Raw genomic sequence first — 21,953 nt, 5'->3', positions numbered from 1 at the left:
TTATGTATGCAGCGGTGACGGTGACGGGGCGGTGAATGGGGTTGCAGTGGCGGTGACGGGGCGGTGAATGGGGTGGCAGTGGCGGTGACGGGGCGGTGAAGGGAATGGCGGTGACGGGGCGGTGCAGAGGATGGTGAGACGGGGACGGGGCGGTGACGGGGACCAATTTTTTCACCGTGTCATTCTCTAGTAGGTATCCGTTTGATTAATTACTTGTTTTGATTGCAGAGCAGAACAAAATTGACTTTCTCGGGGAGTTCCCCGTATCCTCCTTGTTATTTTTCCTATTTAGAAGTTATCCATTGCTTTGGCACGAACTGAAGTATAAGGGCATTGCCCAATGACATGAGGTAGAGCTGAAGAAATTGTTTGATGTCTACTGCAAGTTTCCTGCAAGTATGAGGATAAAACCTATAGTCCAGACTACTGTACCTAATAAACTAGAATGATTATCGAGGCAAGAACCTAAATTTTCCCTTATTTTAACTGTTCTGCAGTTCCTTTTCATAAAATTGCAACCCTCTACAGAAATACCTGTTTTCTCTTATCTGCTGCCTTAGTTTTTCATCTTTAAGTTTGTCATGCTTTATCCTTGCCATTTCTCTTGCCATCCTTTCTTCCTGTTCCAATTGCTGCTCTTTAACTCTTTTAGCTATTTGTGCCTAAACAATGAAAAAAAATAAATGTTTGAATGTTAAAACAGAACAGATTTCAAGAAAAATTAACTATATATATGGGTCTGAAATAGGATTATCAAACAAATCACAAATGATGGGCTAAAATTGAGAGTTATATATAATATGGAGAAATTAGGTCCTTATCTGCTAATTTTCTTTCTTTTAGTGTCTCCAGACCGGCACAGAAACAGATGGGTTTATGTTCCTCTGCCAGCAGGTGAGGACTGAGACACTAACTTTTGGCTATAGTAAAAGTGGGCTGTGCAGACTCTATTACATATCAGTCTTAACAAACAGCCAAGCAGAAAATCACTAGGCTGAAGACAGTAACATCACAAACTCCCCACTTACATGGAGAAGGCAAAAGAAAACACTGTTGGATACTGATTAGAACAAGAATCTTTCTGAAACGCCCCTCAGTTCGCCAGCTAGACCAGCTGAACCAAATGCTGCTGTTTTTTTAAACTCCCCCAACAACCAAAAACAACCAACTCTCGCAGAAAAAAAAATACTCTACCAAAAACACCAAACAGAATGACAGGGCGGAGGGGGGGGTCTGTGCCAGTCTGAAGGGACTAAAAGAAAGAAAATTAGCAGGTAAGGATCTAATTTCTCCTTTTTTAGCGTCCCTCCACACCAGAACAGAAACGGATGGGACATACCAAATAGGAACCCATCACTGGTGGGATTATAGAAGGACTGCCACAAGAATACGCTCACTGAACACCATATCCCGAAATGCCTGAATGTCCACATGGTAGTGTTGAACAAAGGAATGGAGAGAAGGCCAACCTGTAGCTTTACAGATATCTACTGGGAGTACAAGAGAAGATTTAGTCCAAGTAGCTGCTTGACCCCGAGTGGAATGAACTTTGAGAAATTCCGGAACAGGCTTCTTTTGGAGAAAGTACGCCCAAATGATAGACTCCTTGATCCAGCGTGCAATGGTAGTCTTGGAAGCACCGTCCCTTTTATGAGGACCCGCTAAGAGGACAAAAAGATGATCTGACTTATGGAAAGGAGGCCTACACGAAAAGGCCTGTAGATCTGAAACACGCCTTGCAGAAGTAATGGCCACCAAGAAAACCGCCTTAAGTATAAGGTCCGTCAATGTACAGGCATCGAGAGGCTCAAACAGAGGACGCATGAGCACAGAGAGGACTAGATTGAGATCCCAGGCAGGAACCAACAGCCAAACTGGTGGTTGGAGCAATTTTGCAGCTCTCAAGAACCGAATCACATCCAGAGAACAAGCCAAACGCTTATCCCGCAAGAGTCTGCGAAAGGAAGAGAAAGTATCAATCTCCACCTGAAGGAAGAACCAGGTAAGGCCTCACTCCAGGCCATCCTGCAGAAACTCCAGAATGTGAGTCAAAGCAGCTCGAAGGGGAACCACGCCATGCGCAGAAAACCACTCTTCAAAGAGATGCCAAACACGGACATAAATCCGAGAGGTGGAAATTCTCTGAGGCCCTAACAGAGTGGATAGCACCTTATCCGAATATCCCTTCTTCCTTAGACTAGTCTTCTTAAGAGCCAAACCGTAAGACAAAAGGGACCCGGATCAAAAATTGGAACGGGACCCCGAGACAGAAAATTGGGCGACAGGGGCAGCGAGAGAGGATCTGCCACTAGCAGATGAACCAGATCTGCTTACCATGGGTGCCTGGGCCAGTCCAGAACCGCTAGAATCACGCAGCCTGCATGCCAGGCAATCCAATGAAGAGCTCTGCCCAGAGGCCATGGAGGAAAGACAAGCCTGCACCACAGCATCTAGCCCCTCAGCCTGGCAATCCATGTGCCGACCGAAGAACTTTGGAGACTTGGTGTTGATATTCGTAGCCATGAAATCCACATCAGCCAACCCCAGGAGTGAACAATCAGCTCAAAGGCCTCCAGCCCAAGACACCACTCACTGGGATCCAGCGCATGACGACTGAAAAAGTCCACCTTGACATTGTCCACACCGGCATTGTGGGAAGTCGAGATGTCCCGAAGATGAACATCCACCCATTCCATGAGCAGAGAGGTCTCCAGCACCACCAGATGACTCTTGGTGCCCCCCTGACGATTGACAAAGGCCACCGCTGTGGCACTGTCTGTCAGAGAGCTCGAACTGATTTGCCCTCCAGCAAGGACTGGAATTCCATCAATGCTAGCCAAATGGCTCTGGTCTCCAGAACACTGATCGACCAGAATGCTCCCACCAGCGACCAGCAGCCCTAAGGTGAGCAATCGAGACATTGAGCTCCCCAACTAAGGTGACTGGTGTCCATGAGAAGCACTGTCCACTGGGGTTGATCGAGACTCACTCCCCGAAACAGATTGGAATACTGGAGCCACTAGCATAGGCTAATCCCGAAGCAGGACTGGAGATCCAGATCATGAATTTGTGGCAACCACCGCTGAAGAAGCGCATACATTACATTACATTACATTACATTACATTACATTACTGAAGAGGATGCATGTGAGCCTGAGCCCACTGGACCATTTCCAAGGAGGCCACCATGGACTCCAAGACATGTAGAAAGTCTTGCGCCAGTGGACAACAGCAATCCAACAGAGAGCAAATTTGCATCTGCAATTTGAACAACCTGGCCTCCGTCTGGAAGGAAAACTCGCCCCAAGCTGGTGTCGAACAGAATGCCGAGATATTCCAAGCACTGAGAAGGAGTCAACTGGCTTTTGGACAGGTTGACCACCCAGCCTAGGGACTGCAGAAACTCCACAACCCGAGCCACAACTAAACTAAAACTAAACTAAACCTTAAGTTTCTATACCGCATCATCTCCACAGAAGTAGAGCTTGGCACGGTTTACAGTAATTGGTATAAAAAGAAACTACAATGAAAAGTAGAAGGGCTTAGAAAGAGAAGTTTAGAGGGAATTAGTAAATCGATGAGGGAGAGGTCATTGCATTTTGGAGAAGAGCCAAGTTTTCAGATGTTTTCGGAAGAGTTGGAGGGAGGACATGCACCGAAGCGGGGTGGTAAAACTGTTCCAGAGTTCGGTGATCCTGAAGGAGAGGGAAGTCCCTAGTTGTGTGCAATTCTGGAGGCCACATTACAGTAAAGATGTGCGCAGAATTGAATTGGTTCAACGGACGGCCACCAGGATGATCTCGGGGCTCAAGGGTCTCTCGTACGAAGAGAGACTGAACAAATTGCAGCTCTACACTCTTGAGGAACGTAGGGAGAGGGGAGACATGATCGAAACATTTAAGTACCTCACGGGACGTGTCGAAGTGGAAGATGATATTTTCTTTCTCAAGGGACCCTCGGCCACAAGAGGGCACCCGCTCAAACTCAGGGGCGGAAAATTTCATGGCGACACCAGAAAGTATTTCTTCACAGAGAGAGTGGTTGATCATTGGAACAAGCTTCCAGTGCAGGTGATCGAGGCAGACAGCGTGCCAGACTTTAAGAATAAATGGGATACCCATGTGGGATCCCTACGAGGGTCAAGATAAGGAAATTGGGTCATTAGGGCATAGACCGGGGGCGGGTAAGCAGAGTGGGCAGACTTGATGGGCTGTAGCCCTTTTCTGCAGTCATCTTCTATGTTTTCTATGTTTCTATGTTTCCTGTATGGGATATGCCTTTTAAAGAGGGGAAGGATAGTTTGAATTTTTGAGTAGACCTGGTGGTGTTGGGATTAGAGGAGTTCCAAGATAGTGGAAAAAGGGGAGGCAGGATACCGTGTAGAGATTTGAAGGTTAGGCAGGCGCATTTGTAGTGAACCTAAGGATTACTGGAAGCCAGTGAAGCTTAGACAGAAGCGGGGAGACGTAACCCGGAAACTCTCCTGCAATGGCGTTGCTCAAATCAACCAATCGTCCAAATAGGGGTGCACCAGAATGCCCTCCTTGCGCAAGCTCACTGCCACCACAACCATAATTTTGGTGAAGGTGCGCAGAACTGTAGCTAGACCAAAGGGAAGCGCACAAAACTGATAATGCTCTCCCCAAATCACAAAGCGAAGGAATCGTTGATAGGAGGCCCGAATGGAAACATGCAGTTATGCCTCCATCAGACCGAGAGAAGTCAGAAATTCCCCAGGCTCTGATTGGAACTGGTGGAAGAACCTGCAATGAGTCATTTTGCTGGATGGACAGCAGAGCAGGTGTGACTCCCCCCCCCCCACCCCCTGCGAGCCCGACAAAAGGACTGCATGCGTTAGAAGAAACATCCTCTGGAAGGAAAAGAGGTTGCATCCCGGCCAGGGCGGTACCTACAAACTCACTCTATTATCACCGGGCAGAACCACCTTGCAAAACCTGGTGAGATCGGTCCTCTGATAACCGAGTCACTCAGTGCCTGAATCAGCTTATCTAATTTCTCCGAAGAGAAAGAAGCCCCGAAAGGGAAACTTACTGTGCTTAGCTTCAGATGCTGCATCCGCTTACCAACCCCAAAGCCACAGGGTACGGTGAGTCGCTACACTGAGAGCCATGGACTTGGCTGAGGCATGCAACAGATCATACATGGCATCAGATAGATAAGAAGCTCCCAGCTCAATCTTAGCCACTTCATGATCCACTAAGGACCAGTCAGCTGTCTCACAAGAACTCTCTCAGACCACCGGAAACAAACCCGGGCCACCAGACCACTATAAATCACTGCCTGGACAGCCACATCAAAACTTTGTTTAAGTAGAGCCTCCATTTTACGGTTCTGAGGGTCTCTCAAGGCCGCTCCGCCTTCTACCAGCACAGTATGTCTGCACGTAATATCTGAGACTGCCACATCAACCACAGGAGACTGAAACATAGAAACATGACAAAAGATAAAGGTCAAATGGTCCATCTAGTCTGCCCATCCACAGGTTAAAGGTTTCTCTATCCCCATCAGGAATGGGGTCGAGTCTGGCCACGGACCACATCAAGCGAAAAGGAGCATCCAGAACTTTCCATTGAGCATGCACTACATCCCAAATATCCTGATACATAGGGAAAGAACGGGATGTTGATCGGATCCCTCTAAGCAGAGGGTCCACAACACAAGGGGGATCCTTACCTTCTTCTTCAAAGTATAAAACTGAAGACACCTGAAGAATGAGCTCCTTCAATTCTTCCCGATGAAAAATGTGCACAGCCATCACAGCTTCGCCAACTGGCACCTCTAAAAAATCTCCATCCAAAACATTAGGTCCCCCTAACGGATCTGGAAGGTCCTCCCCAAAATCTAAGTCCTCATCTGGTGAAAATGGATCAGCCAAACAAGAATCCTCATTCCAAGACACCCGCGTCCGCTTGGATGATGGTTGAGGGGGCTGGATAGAGGCAGCTGCAGCAAGAGACTGAATGGGGGCAGCCGTGGAAGAACCCCCCCCCCAAGATGACTCCGAGACCTCCAGAACTGAAGCAGGACCCCCAGCCACCTGTAAATAAGCCTTGCACATAGCTAACAGTAAATCAAGGCTAAACAACCCCGGCAGCAATCCAGAAATCACAGCAGGAGCAGAAGACATATTTAAGACCTGTTGTTGTCTCTCTAAAACAGGAGGAAGGTCGCCTGAGGCCATGGGAAAAATGGACACACTTCCCACCAAAACCAAGGGAAGGACCATCGCTAAACTGTCACCTGTAATCATACGTGGCACCAAAGCCAAGCTCGACCCTGCTGCTACAGAAACACCACTAGCAGCCCCAGCTAGCACGATAAAGAAATCCCCAGCGTCCCAAGAGGTCCACAACACAATCTGCCAAACCACCAGCAGATGAGGAAACCCCAGCATGGGCAGCAGGTGAGGCCTGAGCGCTACCACCGCCTCCTGCCAACAAGCAGTGCGCACACAAAGGGGAGCCTAGTTCCTCTTGAGGCAGCCGGAACATTTCAAGCACCTGCACTCCCGCGGGAATCCCCCCAGGCTCATGGGACTCCTGCGGGGATGGAACCGGGATTTCCAAGGCCTGAAAAGAGAATTAGTAGAAGATAGACAAAAGTAGAAACTGGGACTAAGATGATGAAAAAACAAAATGTCCCATCAGCTACAGCAAGGGAAATGTTCATTTTGAGGGGGGCTAAGCTCAAAGTGGGAGGCCCAGCACCCTCTCATGGCTATGCCACCAATTGTGTTTAGTACAAAATGAAGTACTTGCTGAGTATGTTTTGGGGTTTCCAGTTCAGTTTAGGCACATTTTTCAAATGCAACCATTGTCCTGAAAAGTGCCTCTCTCAATTCTGCTTTAAATGGGTTTTTTTTGGTTTGTTTTTTTTAATATTCTTTATTCATTTTCATATTTTACATCAAGTGCACAAAATATTAAATTACAACAAATTAATACACAATATCACTTTTATATCTACTACATAAAATTCTAAAAATATTTTTGTCCCCTCCCCCACCCTTCAAGTACTTTCCAATCACCTTATACACATTATATACCATATTATAACATATTTTGTAAAATTGTTTCCATTACCCACCCCTCCAGATGTGCCATAAAGAAGACGAAAAAGAAAAGAAGAAGAGAAAACCTGATGATCATTCACTACAATATTTTGTCAATGGCCCCCATATTTTTATAAATTTAGTATATGTCCCCCTCTTTGTATTGCTATTGCTCTCTCCATTTTGAATATATGACAAATTGTATTCCACCAAAATGTATAATTAAGGTTACTATGATTCTTCCAGTTGTTGGTTATATGCTGAATGGCAACCCCTGTCATGACTAATAAAAGCTTGTTATTCTCTGGTGAAATTTGACTTTTTTTCCTCATCATCATTCCAAATAACACAGTATCATATGATAGTGCTACATGATTTTCCATCAATGAACTTTTAATGTGGGGACAATGATAAAGTAAATGATCTAATGTCCCAGGATCCAGATTACCGTGCCAGCATTTATTGGACTTAGAACTATCTAATTTTTGCAAACATACAGGGGTCCAAAACACTCTATGTAACAAAAATAACCAAGTTTGTTTCATAGATGCTGACACTGTACATCTCATTCTCCAAGACCAAATTAGTGGCCATTGAGATGCAGTAATTTGGTGCTTAATCTCAATGCTCCAAATGTCTCTTAGAGCATTTTTTGGTTTTTTATTCAAATATTCAGATAATAATTTATACCACAATGCGGCTTGATGTCCTAGGAAGTCTGCTTGGAAGCATAAGAACTCCAAACTATACTGATTATTCAAAGTTTTCCATTCAGGGAACCCAACCTGAATGGCCTGCTTCAATTGCAACCATTTAAAACTTTGTGTTTTACTAAGACCAAATCTATGTTGCAATTGTGAAAATTCAAGCAGTTTACCATCCGAAATAACATCATTCAGAGAACGAATGCCTGCAATAATCCAGTTCTTCCAAAGGATTTCAGCTCCGCCAATTTTAATCTTGGAGTTTATCCATAAAGATTGATTAGTTGACTTGTTTATTGGGATAGGTGTTAATTTACTAATAAACCTCAACGTTCTCCAAGTATCCATTAATATCTTATTTTCCCTGTATCTTCTAGGCATGTTGATATTTGGAAGATGAACTAAATTTAGGGGAAACATAAGGCGCCATTCCAAGTATAACCAATCTGGTGCATTATCTATAAGTTCTGGGAGGATCCAATACATACCCTGACATAAAATATAGGCTTGTTGGTACCTATAAAAATTTGGAAAATTTACCCCTCCCTCCTTAATTGATTTTTGCAAAGATACTAAAGCTATTCTAGGCATTTTACCAAGCCAAAGAAATTTCGTTAAAATGCTATTAAGCTTTTTATAAAAGGACCCCTGAAAATAAATAGGTATCATGCTCATTTGATAGCAAACTACAGGCAATATCATCATTTTAATAGTTTGAACTCTCCCCCACCAAGAAAGATGTAAAGGATTCCATTGCTCACACAACTCCGTAACTCTTTTTAATACAAATTTTTCATTTTCCTTTACTGTATCCTCAATTGTATTTTTAACTTGAATACCAAGATATTTAAATCCTTCTTCCTTCTATATGAACGGAAAAGCGTCAAATAGTCCTTTTACACAATAAACATTTAAAGGTATAAGTTCAGACTTACTCCAATTAATTTTATAACATGAAAATTTGCCAAATATATCAATTAATTCCAATAGACGAGATAGTGTAGACTCTGGATTCCTCAAATAAAGCAAAATATCATCCGCATATGCCGAAATTTTATATTCCATATCAGAATATGGAATACCCTGTATTCCCTTTGCTTGCTGTATTTCTAACAATAAGGGTTCTAATACAACATCAAATAATAAAGGAGACAAAGGACAACCTTGTCTAACTCCCCTCTGCAATTGGAAACCCTCAGATAACATATTATTAATATTTAATCTTGCAATCGGGAAGCTATACAATGTTTTTACCATTTGTATAAATCCAGAACCCACACCAAACCAGTCTAAAGCCTGATACATAAAATTCCATTCTACCCTATCAAACGCTTTTTCTGCATCCAATGAAACTGTAAAAGCCGGTTCATCCAATTTTTTTGATAAATTTAACATATGAAACAATAATCTAGAGTTATTAGAGGAATGCCTTTTAGCAACAAAACCAGTCTGGTGCGTGTCTATAATATGTGGAAGAGCTTTGGCTAATCTCAAAGCCAAAATTTTCACCAAAAGTTTATTATCCACATTTATTAAAGATATAGGCCTGTAGTTCGAAATCAAAGTAGGATCTTTATTTGGCTTAGGCAAAACAATTACTACTGATTCAGCCATAGTACCTTTAATATCACCTTTTATAAGTTGTGTCTGATATAAATTTAGTAAATAAGGGGAAAGGACATTTTGAAATGTTTTATAAAATTCTACTGTATATCCATCATCACCTGGAGCGGATCCAACTCTAAGAGACGTCAATGCTGTTTCTAATTCTTTTAGTGATATAGGTTCATCTAAACTCCATTTTATATGATCAGGAACCTTAGGTCCAATAATTAAATCTAAAAAATTTTTACCATCTTTTTGCCTCTCCAAATAAGGTTCGGAAGAATATAGGTCCTTATAAAATTTTAGAAATTGTTTTAAAATTAGATCCGTTTGATTGGTTATGATACCACTATCATCTTTTATCCCATTAATGTTAGTTCTTCTTTTTTTTTGCTTTAAGGTAATTTGCCAATAATCTTCCCGCCTTATTAGAATTTCCATAATACATTGTTTGTTTGGAAAACAAATCCCTTCTTATCATTTTTGAAGCTAATTCACCTTTTGCTTTTAAAAGAGCTTGCAATACCTCATGTTCCCATTTACTTACCAATTTAGCTTCTAGTACTTTAATTTCTTTTTCTAATTCTATAAACTGCATTTTAATCTGTTTCCTAACAAAAGCCGAATAGGATATAATATGACCTCTCATAGTCGCTTTAAAGGCGTCCCATACATTTTCAATAGATGTATCTTCTACTAAATTAATTTGAAAGAAATCACTAATTTGTGTTTTAAAATTTTCCAAAAATTTGTCATCCACAAGCAATGCATTATCAAATCTCCAAAGAGGTCTTCTATTCTCTATGCTTTAAATGGTTTTGATTCTTTACTCATTGCTGCATTAAAAACCATTTGTGGATCTTGGAAGGATCTCTCATAAGTTACCTATGCAAGATGGTGGAACCAGATTTGTTTGCTCTACAGATATGAGTTCATATTGCCAAAAAATCCAACTCTCTTATTTCTTTTAACAAGAAATGGTAGACCCTACAGTCACATGACCTAATGTCTATTCTATTTCTTTCCGGTGATGTATGCATCTCTTTTTTCTGTTCACTGTTATTTGCTTATATTGTATTTTATTGTTTATTGTTGGTTTAAATAAATTAAGACTTTAAAAAAATCAAAACTATCAGAGGAGATTCCTCACAGGATAAGGCCAGAACGGAGGGAATTCCTCATGGGGACGGGTGGGGACAGAGGGGATTCCTCGTGGAGACGGGAGGGGATGGAGGAGATTCTGGCAGGGACGGACAGGATTTCTGTCCCTGCACAACTCTCTAATCTACAATAGGACGCAGCCCTCTCGTCTTCTTCAGTACCAGGAAATATCGGGAGTAAAAACCCTGAGATTGTTGTGTGACAGGATCTTCCTCGATGGAATTGAGAAGTAATGATTCAGTGTTCTCCCCAGGGCCTTATAGCTGACCGCCCAGCGAATCCTGCTGCTGCCGCCGATGCTCCTTCCCGGGCTGACTCACCGCCGAAAATTTTGTTTGACACCTGCCTTTTTTTTTGCTAGCATGCTTTTACTTGCTTCAGGCTTTCCTCGTTGCCAGGACCTGCCTACTTTCTGTTTCCGCGAAGGCAGGACCCGGCAGCGAAGAAGGCCCGAAGCAAGTAAAAGCATCAAGTTGTAAGCTTCCCTCCGGGGCTCTATCGTGTTTGTGCCGGCTTCCCCTCTCTTCCCCCCCTATCCCCGGGACGCTACTTCCGGTTTCGGAGGGAAGAGAAGGGAAGGCGGCACGAACACGATAGAGCCCCGGAGGGAAGCTACAACTTGATGCTTTTACTTGCTTCGGGACTTCTTCGCTGCCGGGATCTGCCTTCGCGGAAACAGAAAGTAGGCAGGATCCGGCAACGAGGAAGGCCCAAAGCAAGTAAAAGCAGCAAGTGTAGTGGTATACCATTTGAGAAAAACAAACGCATGGACATCGGACCCGATTCTGCTTGCTCTTTTAAAGCTCCGATCCAAGCAACCTTGGTGCCTATTGTGGAAGATAAAGTGGTCAACCAGGAAGAATGAAATCAAGTTCAAGTTTAGTCAAGCTGTGATTTGAACTTTATAGGCATTTGTTTTTCATCCTTTAACTGGCAGGCAGAAGGATGCTCCATTTATTAATCTTGCAAAGTCTGATACAGGTAAAGCTAGAAGTGCATCAGGATTTAAGGAGCTTGGGGTGTGCAAATCCATTTAATGCAGAAATCACAGTAAAACCAAATCACTTTTCTATTTCACTGCAGCTCTATGAGGTTTTTCGAGCTAATGTTCTTTTGCACTTAGCTATAGTCAAATGATGGATAGGAATATGTTTATTTCTTTTAAGCTAAGGGAAAACAATATTTTTTCTGAGTATCCTTTAAATAATGGTTCACAAATTAATTCAGCCTGTTTTAAGGTTGGGTTTTGTTTTTTACATTATTGCTTCTGTTTTTATAATCCTTAAAAAATAAGGGGCAATTCTCCAAGTGGGTTCTTCTTCGTAGGCACCCTGAGACTGAACAGGGAACGCCTATTCTAAAGCAGTGAATGGGCTCCCAGGTTCCATTACAGAATGGTAGCATATAGCTTTAGATTCAGGCGCCTTACAGTTAAAGCAGCCATAGAGCTGACGTAACTAAGCATGTCCAATTGTGGGAGAAATTATTTTATTTTCAGTTTAGTGATCAAAATGTGTCTGTTTTGAGAATTTATATCTACTGTCTATATTTTGCACTTTGGCCCCCTTTTACTAAATCGCAATAGCGGTTTTTAGCACAGAGAGCCTATGAGCATCAAAAGCAGCACAGGGCATTCAGCGCATCTCCCTGCGCAAAAAAACGCTATTGCAATTTAGTAAAAAGGGAGGGGGTATATTTGTCTATTTTTGTATAGTTGTTCCTGAGGTGACATTGCATAGAATCATCTGCCTTGACTTCTTTGAAAACCTGCGGAATATAAATGATAATTAACATTTTCTCTGCGTACAGTGTGCTTTGTGGGGTTTTAAAAAAAATTTTATTGTTGGTAGATCATTTTGACTTGGTCATTTTAAAAGTAGCTCACAAGCCCAAAAAGTGTGGGCACCCTTGCTGTATGACTGGATCAGCTATATTTTTCTTTTTTTTTTTTTAGTTGTTTAAATTCATACAGAAATAAATGGCTAGATTGAACCTAATGACTTCATTAACACCTTTCCCCTTTTTAACCTCTATACCATTTGAAAGAGGGCAAATACTTCTTAAATTTAGTAAAAATATTCTGGCACAAGTGTCAAACCTTAAAATAGGAAGTCATGTTGAGCATTGGAAAATAATAATAATAATTAACTAATAAAAATAGTATACATTTAGGGCTCCTTTTACTAAGTTACAATAGTGGTTTTAGCGTGTGCTTAGTGCACGGAGAATTGCCACATGCGCTAGATGCTAACGCCAGCATTGAGCTGGCGTTAGTTTTCCCACATAGCACAGGGGTTTGCGCGCGCTAAAAATGCTAGCGCACCTTAGTAAAAGAGGGAGTTAATTTTCCCCACCACCAAATTTCCCCATCCCGCCCCACCCGGCTACTTTTTCATGCCACCCGGCTGGAAAAAATTTCTGGGGAGAAACTGTGATTGAATCTCCTGAAGAAGAAGAGCGGACTGGAAGCAGAGGGTTGGAAGCAGACTCTCTTGGAGGATGATCTGGAGGGAGGATGTTGGAATTGTAGAAAATAACCTTCTTGAATGATCTACAACACCCAGAGATCGGAGGTGATGAGCTCCCAACGATGGATATAGGTTTGTAGACGCCCTCCAATGGGAAGTGGGAGAGGGTAAAGTAATGGAACTGTGGCTATGCTCTGCAGGAACACGTCAAAAAAACTGAGAGGATTTTGGTTGAGCAGTCGGCTGATTTTTAGGCTGCCATGTTTGCTGCTTTTGCTTTTTTTGTGGAGGACAGAGAGGAGCAGAAATCTTTGCAGAAAACCTGGGTTGATACAAGGAAGCAGGTTTGAATGGTCTAGATGAAGATGGTTTTTTTCTTTGGTTTGACCAAAGTATCCCAATGTGTTTCATGGGCGTAGAGTTTTTATGTGGCAGTCTCCGTGGACTGAAGAGCTTGTCACCTAGACATGGTGTATTGGCGACACAATCCTGGTGGTTAATATCCAGATCAGACACACGAAGTCACGCAAGCCTGTGCAGAGCCAACAACATGGCAGCTCCTCTGAAGATTAGCTCAAAGGTGTCATAAACAGAGCGAACCATATATTTCTGCAGCTGTAGGACCGAGGATACAAGTTGTTGGAAACCTTTAGCCTTGCGAGCAGGAACATATTTTTGATAAGCAGAAAACTGCTTAACCAGGTGTTTAAGGTAGCAACAAAATAAAAATTATATTTCCTGACCTATTTGCCAGCATGGAATTTTGGTAGAGCCAGCACCCAAACTTATCCATTGTGCGTCCCTCTCTACCAGGCGGAACAGAGGCACAGACACTAGCTGATGATGACTTTTTCAAAGTGGACTCTACCATTAGGGATTGATGTGGCAGTTGTGGTTTGTCAAATCCCGGGAGAGGTATCACCCTGTAAAGAGACTCCAGCTTCTTTGGTGCAATTGGAATGGAGAGAGGAGTGTCAAAGTTTTTATAAAAAGTCTCTCTCAAGATGCCATGCAGAGGCAATTTTAGCATTTCCTGAGGAGGCTGGTCATAATCAAGTGTGTCAAGAAATTCCTTGCTGAACTCTGAATCTGCCTCCAAGGTGATGGATAGATCTTTCCCCAGCTGATGAATGAACTTAGAAAAAGAGATCTTTTCGATGGGGGAAGAAGCACTGGAGTCAGCGTCGGTGGTTCTGCCGATGTCAAAGTTCTCGGTGTCGTCTGTGTTGGAGACGATGTCGGCTCCCCTTCCATGGGGACACTGAAAAGCTGCTGCTGTTGTAGAAGATGATTTTTTAAGAGTTCTTTTCTGCAAAGAAGACCAGCGTGTGCAGGTTTCAGGACAGTGCTTGGGCCCCAAACACTGGAGACATCAGCAGTGAGAGTCAGTCACAGAAATAGCCCAAGGACAGCAACCGCACTTTTTAAAAACCCTTCGGCGGATGTGAAATGGATGGGAACACCGCCTCTGCCAAATTGAACGCGATGGCTGAGGTGGACGAAGAGGCCCCACTGGGCCAAAAACCCACCAACGGCGAAAGAAGATAAAGTTAGATTTTTATTTATTTTTTTTACTGTTATTTAACTAATCAAAAAGAAAAAAAGAAGATAGAAAATGACTGAAAAATCACAAACCGCAAGAGCGGGAAGGCAGAAAAATTTCAATGGCCATTGAAACGCGACTTCTTAGCTCCACGGAAACTAAGAAACTAAGGGACTGCGCACCTATGTCGGGCGGGAAGGTACTCATGCATGCACGGTGCGGGCTATTGTGAACTTTCTGTAAGTCTTAAAGTGGCGATGCACTTTTAAAGTGTCTGTACCGGGGCTCCGTCGGTGATGTCACCCATGTGTGAGAATATGCTGCCTGCTTGTTCTGGGATAAAGAAGGTGTAAATTCTATAAATAGCAAAAACCTGGATCTGTGCCACAATATTTGCATGGAATTTTATGGCAGTATTCAATAAAGGGTGCAGAACAAAATATACCCTTATTTTGCAAAGAAATGTGGCAATGCACTGAAAGTTCAGTGTAGTTTTTCCCATGCAAATATATGGGCACTAATGGAAATCAGTGTGCAATGTGTGACGATGATGTATGCAGAGACATTGTGCAAAATAGAAAGCAGCTGAAAGCAGTCCAATTTTAATGTTGCTGACACCTTCCTATTGGCCAGACTAAGAAAATATTTGTTATCCCAGGGTAAAGGAAGAAGAGATATCTAAGTTATAGGAAGGCAATCTGGAATTCATACATACAGTTGTTATCCCCCAAGGTCCGTAGTCAAGTTTTGATCAAATTACAGGAGAAGTCTAATGTTTTCACTGATACCCTTTGAGCTTTGGGGAGGAGGGAGGGATTCTGCCGGGGAGGGGAGAGGAATTCTGTTTTATTATGAGGAATTGAGGTTATAAGAACACAGACCCCAATTCCTATCTTGATATTTGTTCCTTTTCTTGTATAAACACCTTGTTCAACTAAGTTTTGTATGCTTTTGATACTCAATAAAACAGGTTTGAATAAAATCCTGGAGGAAAAGTCCATGAACCATTAGTAAGGTAGACCTGGGGAAAGCAAATGCTTATCCTTGCTTATTCATGGAAACTATCTATTTTTTAGGATCCTGCCAGAGCCAGCTACTGTTGAAAATGGTATACTGGGCTCAACAGACCTTGGTCTGATCTATATGACAATTTATATATCCTTTTATTTGTTCTGCTTTTTCTCACAAGACTAAGCAGAAGGTAAAAAAAAAAAAAAAGCCAATTAACTAGAAATATAAAAGAACACACCTTTTCAATAGATTCTTCCATACACCTCTCATATTCTTCATCTTTTAATCTGTTTAGGAATCGCTTCTTTTCTACATGCTCTTCACTCTTTAGACCTGCTTCTATGTTCTGTACTCTAGCCAGTCGTTTTATTTCATCTCTTCGTATACATTCTCTGCGTCTTGATTCTGCTAGCACTCTTTCCACCTGTCGCCGATTCAAATATGGCCGAGTCAAATTTTGATTTGAAATCTACAAAGTGTAAACAGTGTAAATCATTTTTAAACAGACTGCAAAAGCAAATAAAACACAACAATATTATTTAGTTTGTCCACACATCTTACTTGGATTTTCAGCTTTATCTTTATTTTCCAATAAAAACTCAGATCAATGGGCATATCATACAAGTCTAACATAGTTCAGTTTTTATTACACTCCTTTTCTGCAGCTAGAATACAATTTTAAACTTCTCAAATTAAGCCATGCTATACAAGAACATCAGCAAGGAGATAAAGAGATATGAAGTGGGAGGGGGAGAAACGGGGTAAAGAATGGTAGGAAAGAGCAAAAGGACAAGAGAATGGAATGAGGAAGAAAAAGGAGACAATGTAAGGGTTAGACCTTTGCATATAGATTTTACACAGAACTAAATACATCTCCTGCAGAATTCAAAAAATATGCCTGAAGCAGGGAGGACCTTTGGCCTATATCAGTAACTCACTGAGCTAATGTAACTTGGACTTGAAATTGCATCATAACCCTCTTGCCCAAAGCCTGTACTATGGGAGCAAGATGACACCAGCCACAGTGGTGCTACCAACAAGGAATCGAGGTTCCTGGAATTCCCCCTGAGGTGACGAACTCAGCATCTCCAGAAAAATCTCCATAACTGTCAAGATGATGATCTCCTGTTCCAACATCTTGAACTCAGCATCTTAACTAAGAGGTTGGATGAGGAGGCGCAGAGCTCATCATCTTCTACAGTAAGCCCTGGGACCAGAGAATATAAAAGGAGCATCCTCTGAGCTCTCAAAGGGCTCTGCTCTAAGGCTGGCTAGTCTACTCTGCTCTATAGCTTTACCTTCTGTAACACAGTGTTCCTGAGACCTATGACTTGAGTAAGAGCCTGTCTTCTCCTTGAGCTTGATGCCTGATCCAGAGTGCAGCCCTGGCTGTAACCGTTCCAGTGATCCTGCCTCGATAACTCCCCTGCCAGAGCTCCACATGCCCTAGAGAAACTTCTCCTACACTGAATGTGCTATCGCTCCAGGAGTAAGGCACTGTTCCAGCCCTCTTGCGGCCTGAAAGATTTTTTCCACCCTGACCATGCAGGGCTCCTCACCTGAGCATTGTTCCAGGAGCCAAGCATTACCTGAGAGAACTTCTCCTGCAGTAATAGGTCATATCAGCTCTTGTGAATTCTGGTGTGATAGGACAGGAGGCAGGTTTTCACAGTCTATAGCTGTGGTCTCAAACTCAAATCCTTTACAGGGCCACATTTTGGATTTGTAGGTACTTGGAGGGCCACAGAAAAAAATAGTTAATGTCTTATTAAAGAAATGACAATTTTGCATGAGGTAAAACTCTTTATAGTTTATAAATCTTTCCTTTTGGCTAAATCTTAATAATAATATTGTCATTTATAGCTAAAGAGACATATGATCAAGAAACTGTTTTATTTTACTTTAGTGATTATGATAAACATACCGAGGGCCTCAAAATAGTACCTGGCAGGCCGCATGTGGCCCCCGGGCCGCAAGTTTGAGACCACTGGTCTATAGCGAACCATGTTTATACTCCCCAAGTTTATTTAGAAACATAGAGAAATGATGGCAGATAAAGACCAAATGGCCCATCTAGTCTGCCCATCTGCAGTAACCATTATCTCTTTCTCTCTCCGAGAGATCCCAAGTGCCTATCCCAAGCCTTTTTGAATTCAGACACAGTCTCTATCTCCACCACCTCTTCTGCAATAGTGGGTTATTGTGTATTCCCTAAGCATCCTTGCTTGTCTAGTGCCTAAGTCTTACATGTACATCAGTGGTCTCAAACTCGCGGCCCGCCAGGTACTATTTTGAGGCCCTAAGTATGTTTATCATAATCACAAAAGTAAAATAAAAATTTCTTGATCATATGTCTCTTTAGCTATAAAATTACAATATTATTATTAAGACTTAGCCAAAAGGAAAGATTTATAAACTATAGTTTTACCTCATGCAAAATTGTAATTTCTTTAATAAGACCTTTACTATTTTTTTTCTGAGGCCCTCCAAGTACCTACAGATCCAAAATGTGGCCCTGCAAAGGGTTTGAGTTTGAGACCACTGATGTACATTGTTCTGTCTGACCACTATAGTTGGCACTTATTTTTTCCTACTACATCTTATTTTTCTAATATACAGTCTGGTTCATTGCTTATCAGGTATTGCCTTGGGATTCTAGGGCTTGGATCTGTTGAGGGAACATAGGTAAATAATCCTATTTTAGGGTGCTACCTGAACTGTGCATGTTTCCCCTCCTTGCACTGGTTTAAGGGTAAACAGGAGCAATGTAAGCACCCCCTGAGGCTGTTAATCCGCTCTGCTAAATTACATGTAGTCCTGTTGTGAAAGAGGGAATACACATGTGTATTTGGGGAAAATATTGTGTGCTGGAATTTACACCTCTTCAAAAACAAGTTTAGGTTTTAAAAAAGTGCTTGATCAGTTGGCCCTTTACAGGAGAGATTAAAGGAGCTATCCTCCTTAGTCCACTTTTGTTAATTTCCTCCTCCGAATAGTACAAAGAATAAAGGTTGCAGATTCTGTAGATTCTTATGAGCAGGCATATATGTATAAATTGTCACATTTCCTCTGTTGATGTGTTCACTTTTATAATTATAAAATGGATGCTCTTGTTTCACATGTCACCATATAAACTCCTATCTGCAGATCCTTTTCTGAAATAGAACTGGATTTATGCAGATACCAACCTGGATGTATCAATTTCAACTTCTATGAAGTATCTTAAAATGGACCTTTATGTAAGTAAAATAGCACAATGAAATTGTACAAAAATATTAACAGAAAAGAAGAAAAGGGGCCCTTTTACAATAGTGCACTAGAATCTGGGCTTAATACAGGATTTTACCAAGCTAAGCCCAGATTTAAACCAGTATCTTTTAAAGGTATATCCTCAATTTTTTTTATTGTAGGTTGTGTGTTAATGCTACCATTAGTGTGCGGTACCTACTCCAGGTTAATGCAAGAGCATTTCATTTCACATGTGCTAAGTATAGCATGCTAGCGGCTAATGCTTCCACGTCCACTCTCCACCCATGTCAGGCCCCATCAGAGAAAATTTCATAAAAATGCAATCATGCATGATTTTAATGCTTAGTATCAGGCAAACTACCACAAAACCCCTTTAACATGTTTGTGTGGTAGCCTGTTACCATGCACTAACTCAGGGGTTGGCAACCTGTGGCTCTTCTTGCAAGTGGCTGCGGCTCTCCAGGCCCCAACCCTTTAATCTCCCTTCCAACCCCACGGTCCCTCCCCCAGGCCTACCTAGGTACCTAGTGGTCCAGCGGGGGTCTTCTAAAATAGCTGCCATGACCTCTCACAGCTCTTGTGGCATTTTCTGTAGTACCGTGAGCTGCTGCAAGAGGTCACGGCAACCATTTTAGAAGGCAGCTGCGCTCCTGTCACAAAGATTCCTGTTGGACCACCAGGTACCTCAGTAAGCTTGGGGGAAGATTAAAAAGTCAGGGCCTGGAGAGGAGAGAGAACCTTGGCTATGGGTTGGGGGAGGGGCAGACATCTGTGAGGGGTTGGAGGGGAGAGAAGCTATACCTTGTGGCTTTTTGTAAATCTTGGGTCAAACATTTTGGATAAATTGGCTCTTTGCTGTAAAAAGGTTGCAGATCCCTGCACTAACTGCCTGTTAAGCATTTAACATTCCTAGTTCTGACTATAAAACTCTGACAATATTCCTAAATTAAATATTGCAACATAAAATTAGTAATATACACAGATTTAGTACACCCCTCCCTCAATCACCTAAATAGCTTGAAAATAACACTTATATTTACAATAATAAATCCCTAGGATCAGATTCCCTAGGTATATCTTTAAGTTTCCACATCAGTTCCTGTTTCTATTTGTTTAAGTCTGATATGGCAAACACACACACAAGTCAGTCTATATTCACACAAAAGCCTTACTAAATAGGACCAGAAAGTGGGGTGCTGAATTCCACTTAGTTATAAAAAAATAAAATAAAATAACTACAAGTGATATGCCATATGCAGATTCTTAAACAAGAAGAAATCATGATTTTGCACGATTCTGAACCTCTTTGACCGTATTTAAAGTAACTTCATCTCTCTTATCAGAGCAAGGTCATTTACTTGGACTAAAAACACATTTCAGGGCCAAGTTTCCTTCCCTCCAAACTGCAACCCGATTTCCTCCAGCCTTCCGATAGGTAGGACACACAGTTAATCTTCCTCATTGAGCCGAGAAGGTTAACAATGGCCATGCAAATTCATAAAATCACAAATAGATATATTTAAGATAGAGATAAGTAAATAGTGGGAAAGTTGGTTTGTTTGTTGTTGTTTTTAAGCATGCAAACGTCTCCGCGAACATCCTAAAACAAAATTTGGCGTCTAAATTAATAGAGGTTCCAACGGCACGCTAATTAGATAACAAAACCCAAAATCTCACCATCTTCGTAGGAAGGTTTCAGGGCTGCTAAAGGCAGCATGCAATACATATGAAGAAAGCTACAAGATTTCCGCTCCGCGTCACCTCTGTTGCCCTAGTAACAAGAGCACATCCCGATATTTTGCCTTTATTCACCTCCAAGTTATCTTCGCTCCGATTGGACAAAATGTTTCCCAGCCAGCGGCGATCTTCTTAGTTCTGGTAGTATCGTATCCAAGCAACGGTACAGATTCAGGAAATGGAAAACTTGTCACGTCTGCTTTTGTGCAGGGGTTTCTCGCCTGCAACTAAGAATCATTATTCCTACAGCAGTGAATTTTTGCCTCTCGTTTGCTTGGTGTTCGGGTAAAAGGAGTATTGTATAGTAACTAAATAAACGTAATATTGCATTTATAAGTAAAACTTTTGTTTCTTTTATTTGTAAAGACGTACATAATAACATTTGTTACTTTTACCGAAGTAATAATTTCATCATTTTTTTTTTTACTTCTTTTATTCAGTTACATTTGATCATAGGCACTCAGATGTTTGGGGAAGCTAAAGTTTAGGGCCAGGCAAGGACTTGGTGATGTGGAGTGTCCTGGTTCAAGTTAAAATACTTGAGATGCGTTGCTCCTTTGTTCCCCCACCCCATCACCACATAGTCCTTTTCTCTCTTTCCTCTCATGAGTCCCATCTCTTTTTCTCCCTCTACCTCCCTTCACTGACACCTCCATTAAGCTGCTGCCTGCCTCAGTCAGTAGCAGGAACAACAAAAAGGAAGGGTAATCTTCCCTGCTTTAGTCTCCCTGACACTAGAGGTGGCAAAGAAAATTAAATCATGCGTGGGCCAGAGCCCTGTGCATGCGGCTCTGCTTGTCTCCTTCTTCCTCACTGGTAGAGCTGCTGCCTCTGCACCCAGAGGTTGTGAGATCAAATCCTAGTGCTGCTCCTTGTGACCCTGGACAAGTCACTCAGTCCTCCAGTGCCCACCACTTTGAATGCCAAAAACATAAAAAGGCAGTATAGAAGTCCCAATTCCTCTTGCCTTCTTACTCCTCTCTACTTGAAACAAAGTTACATCACAGGGGAGGGAGACAAGCAGAGCCAGCAGTGGCACCTACACAGCACTCTGGCTCTGTGAATAATTTAATTTTCTTTGCAGCCTCTGGAGTCAGGAGACAGTGGCAAGGACGCTCCTCCCCAAGCTTCTTATATGAGGCCCTATGCAGCTGATGCTTGCAGTTAAAAGTAAAACAAAAAAGTGGAAGCAAAATATAATTGATGATTCCATAGTAAACCAAATTAAACAGCAAAACCTGGAACAGGATTTTGCTATTGCACACTTCAGCCTGCTAACAGTGAATCATCTCATCCTATGTTTTGCTGTTGAGTGAGAACATTGGAGTTGCCTGTGTTTGTTGAACAGATTGCTGGCCTCCAGCCAAAAAGAACAGTGATGAGTTGGGTCACTTTGAAGAAGA

General features: G+C 42.1%; 1 protein-coding gene across 1 annotated transcript in view; it reads right to left on the bottom strand.

Moving 5' to 3' along the window:
- The window catches only part of MNS1 (meiosis specific nuclear structural 1), a 122,058-nt gene extending 101,405 nt beyond the window's left edge, over positions 1–20,653 (bottom strand). The window contains exons 1-3 of the mRNA XM_033920494.1: positions 20,491–20,653; positions 15,803–16,033; positions 535–662 (exon numbers count right to left, since the gene is read on the bottom strand). Coding sequence (XP_033776385.1) covers positions 535–662; positions 15,803–16,033; positions 20,491–20,493 — 362 coding nt within the window. The 5' untranslated portion in view covers positions 20,494–20,653. The remainder of the gene's footprint in view (positions 1–534; positions 663–15,802; positions 16,034–20,490) is intronic.
- Between the last annotated feature and the right edge of the window lie 1,300 nt (positions 20,654–21,953).

Source organism: Geotrypetes seraphini, chromosome 14 (genome assembly GCF_902459505.1).
Source record: "Geotrypetes seraphini chromosome 14, aGeoSer1.1, whole genome shotgun sequence".
Lineage (NCBI taxonomy): Eukaryota > Metazoa > Chordata > Amphibia > Gymnophiona > Dermophiidae > Geotrypetes > Geotrypetes seraphini.
This window is presented reverse-complemented; position numbering and strand designations above follow the sequence as displayed.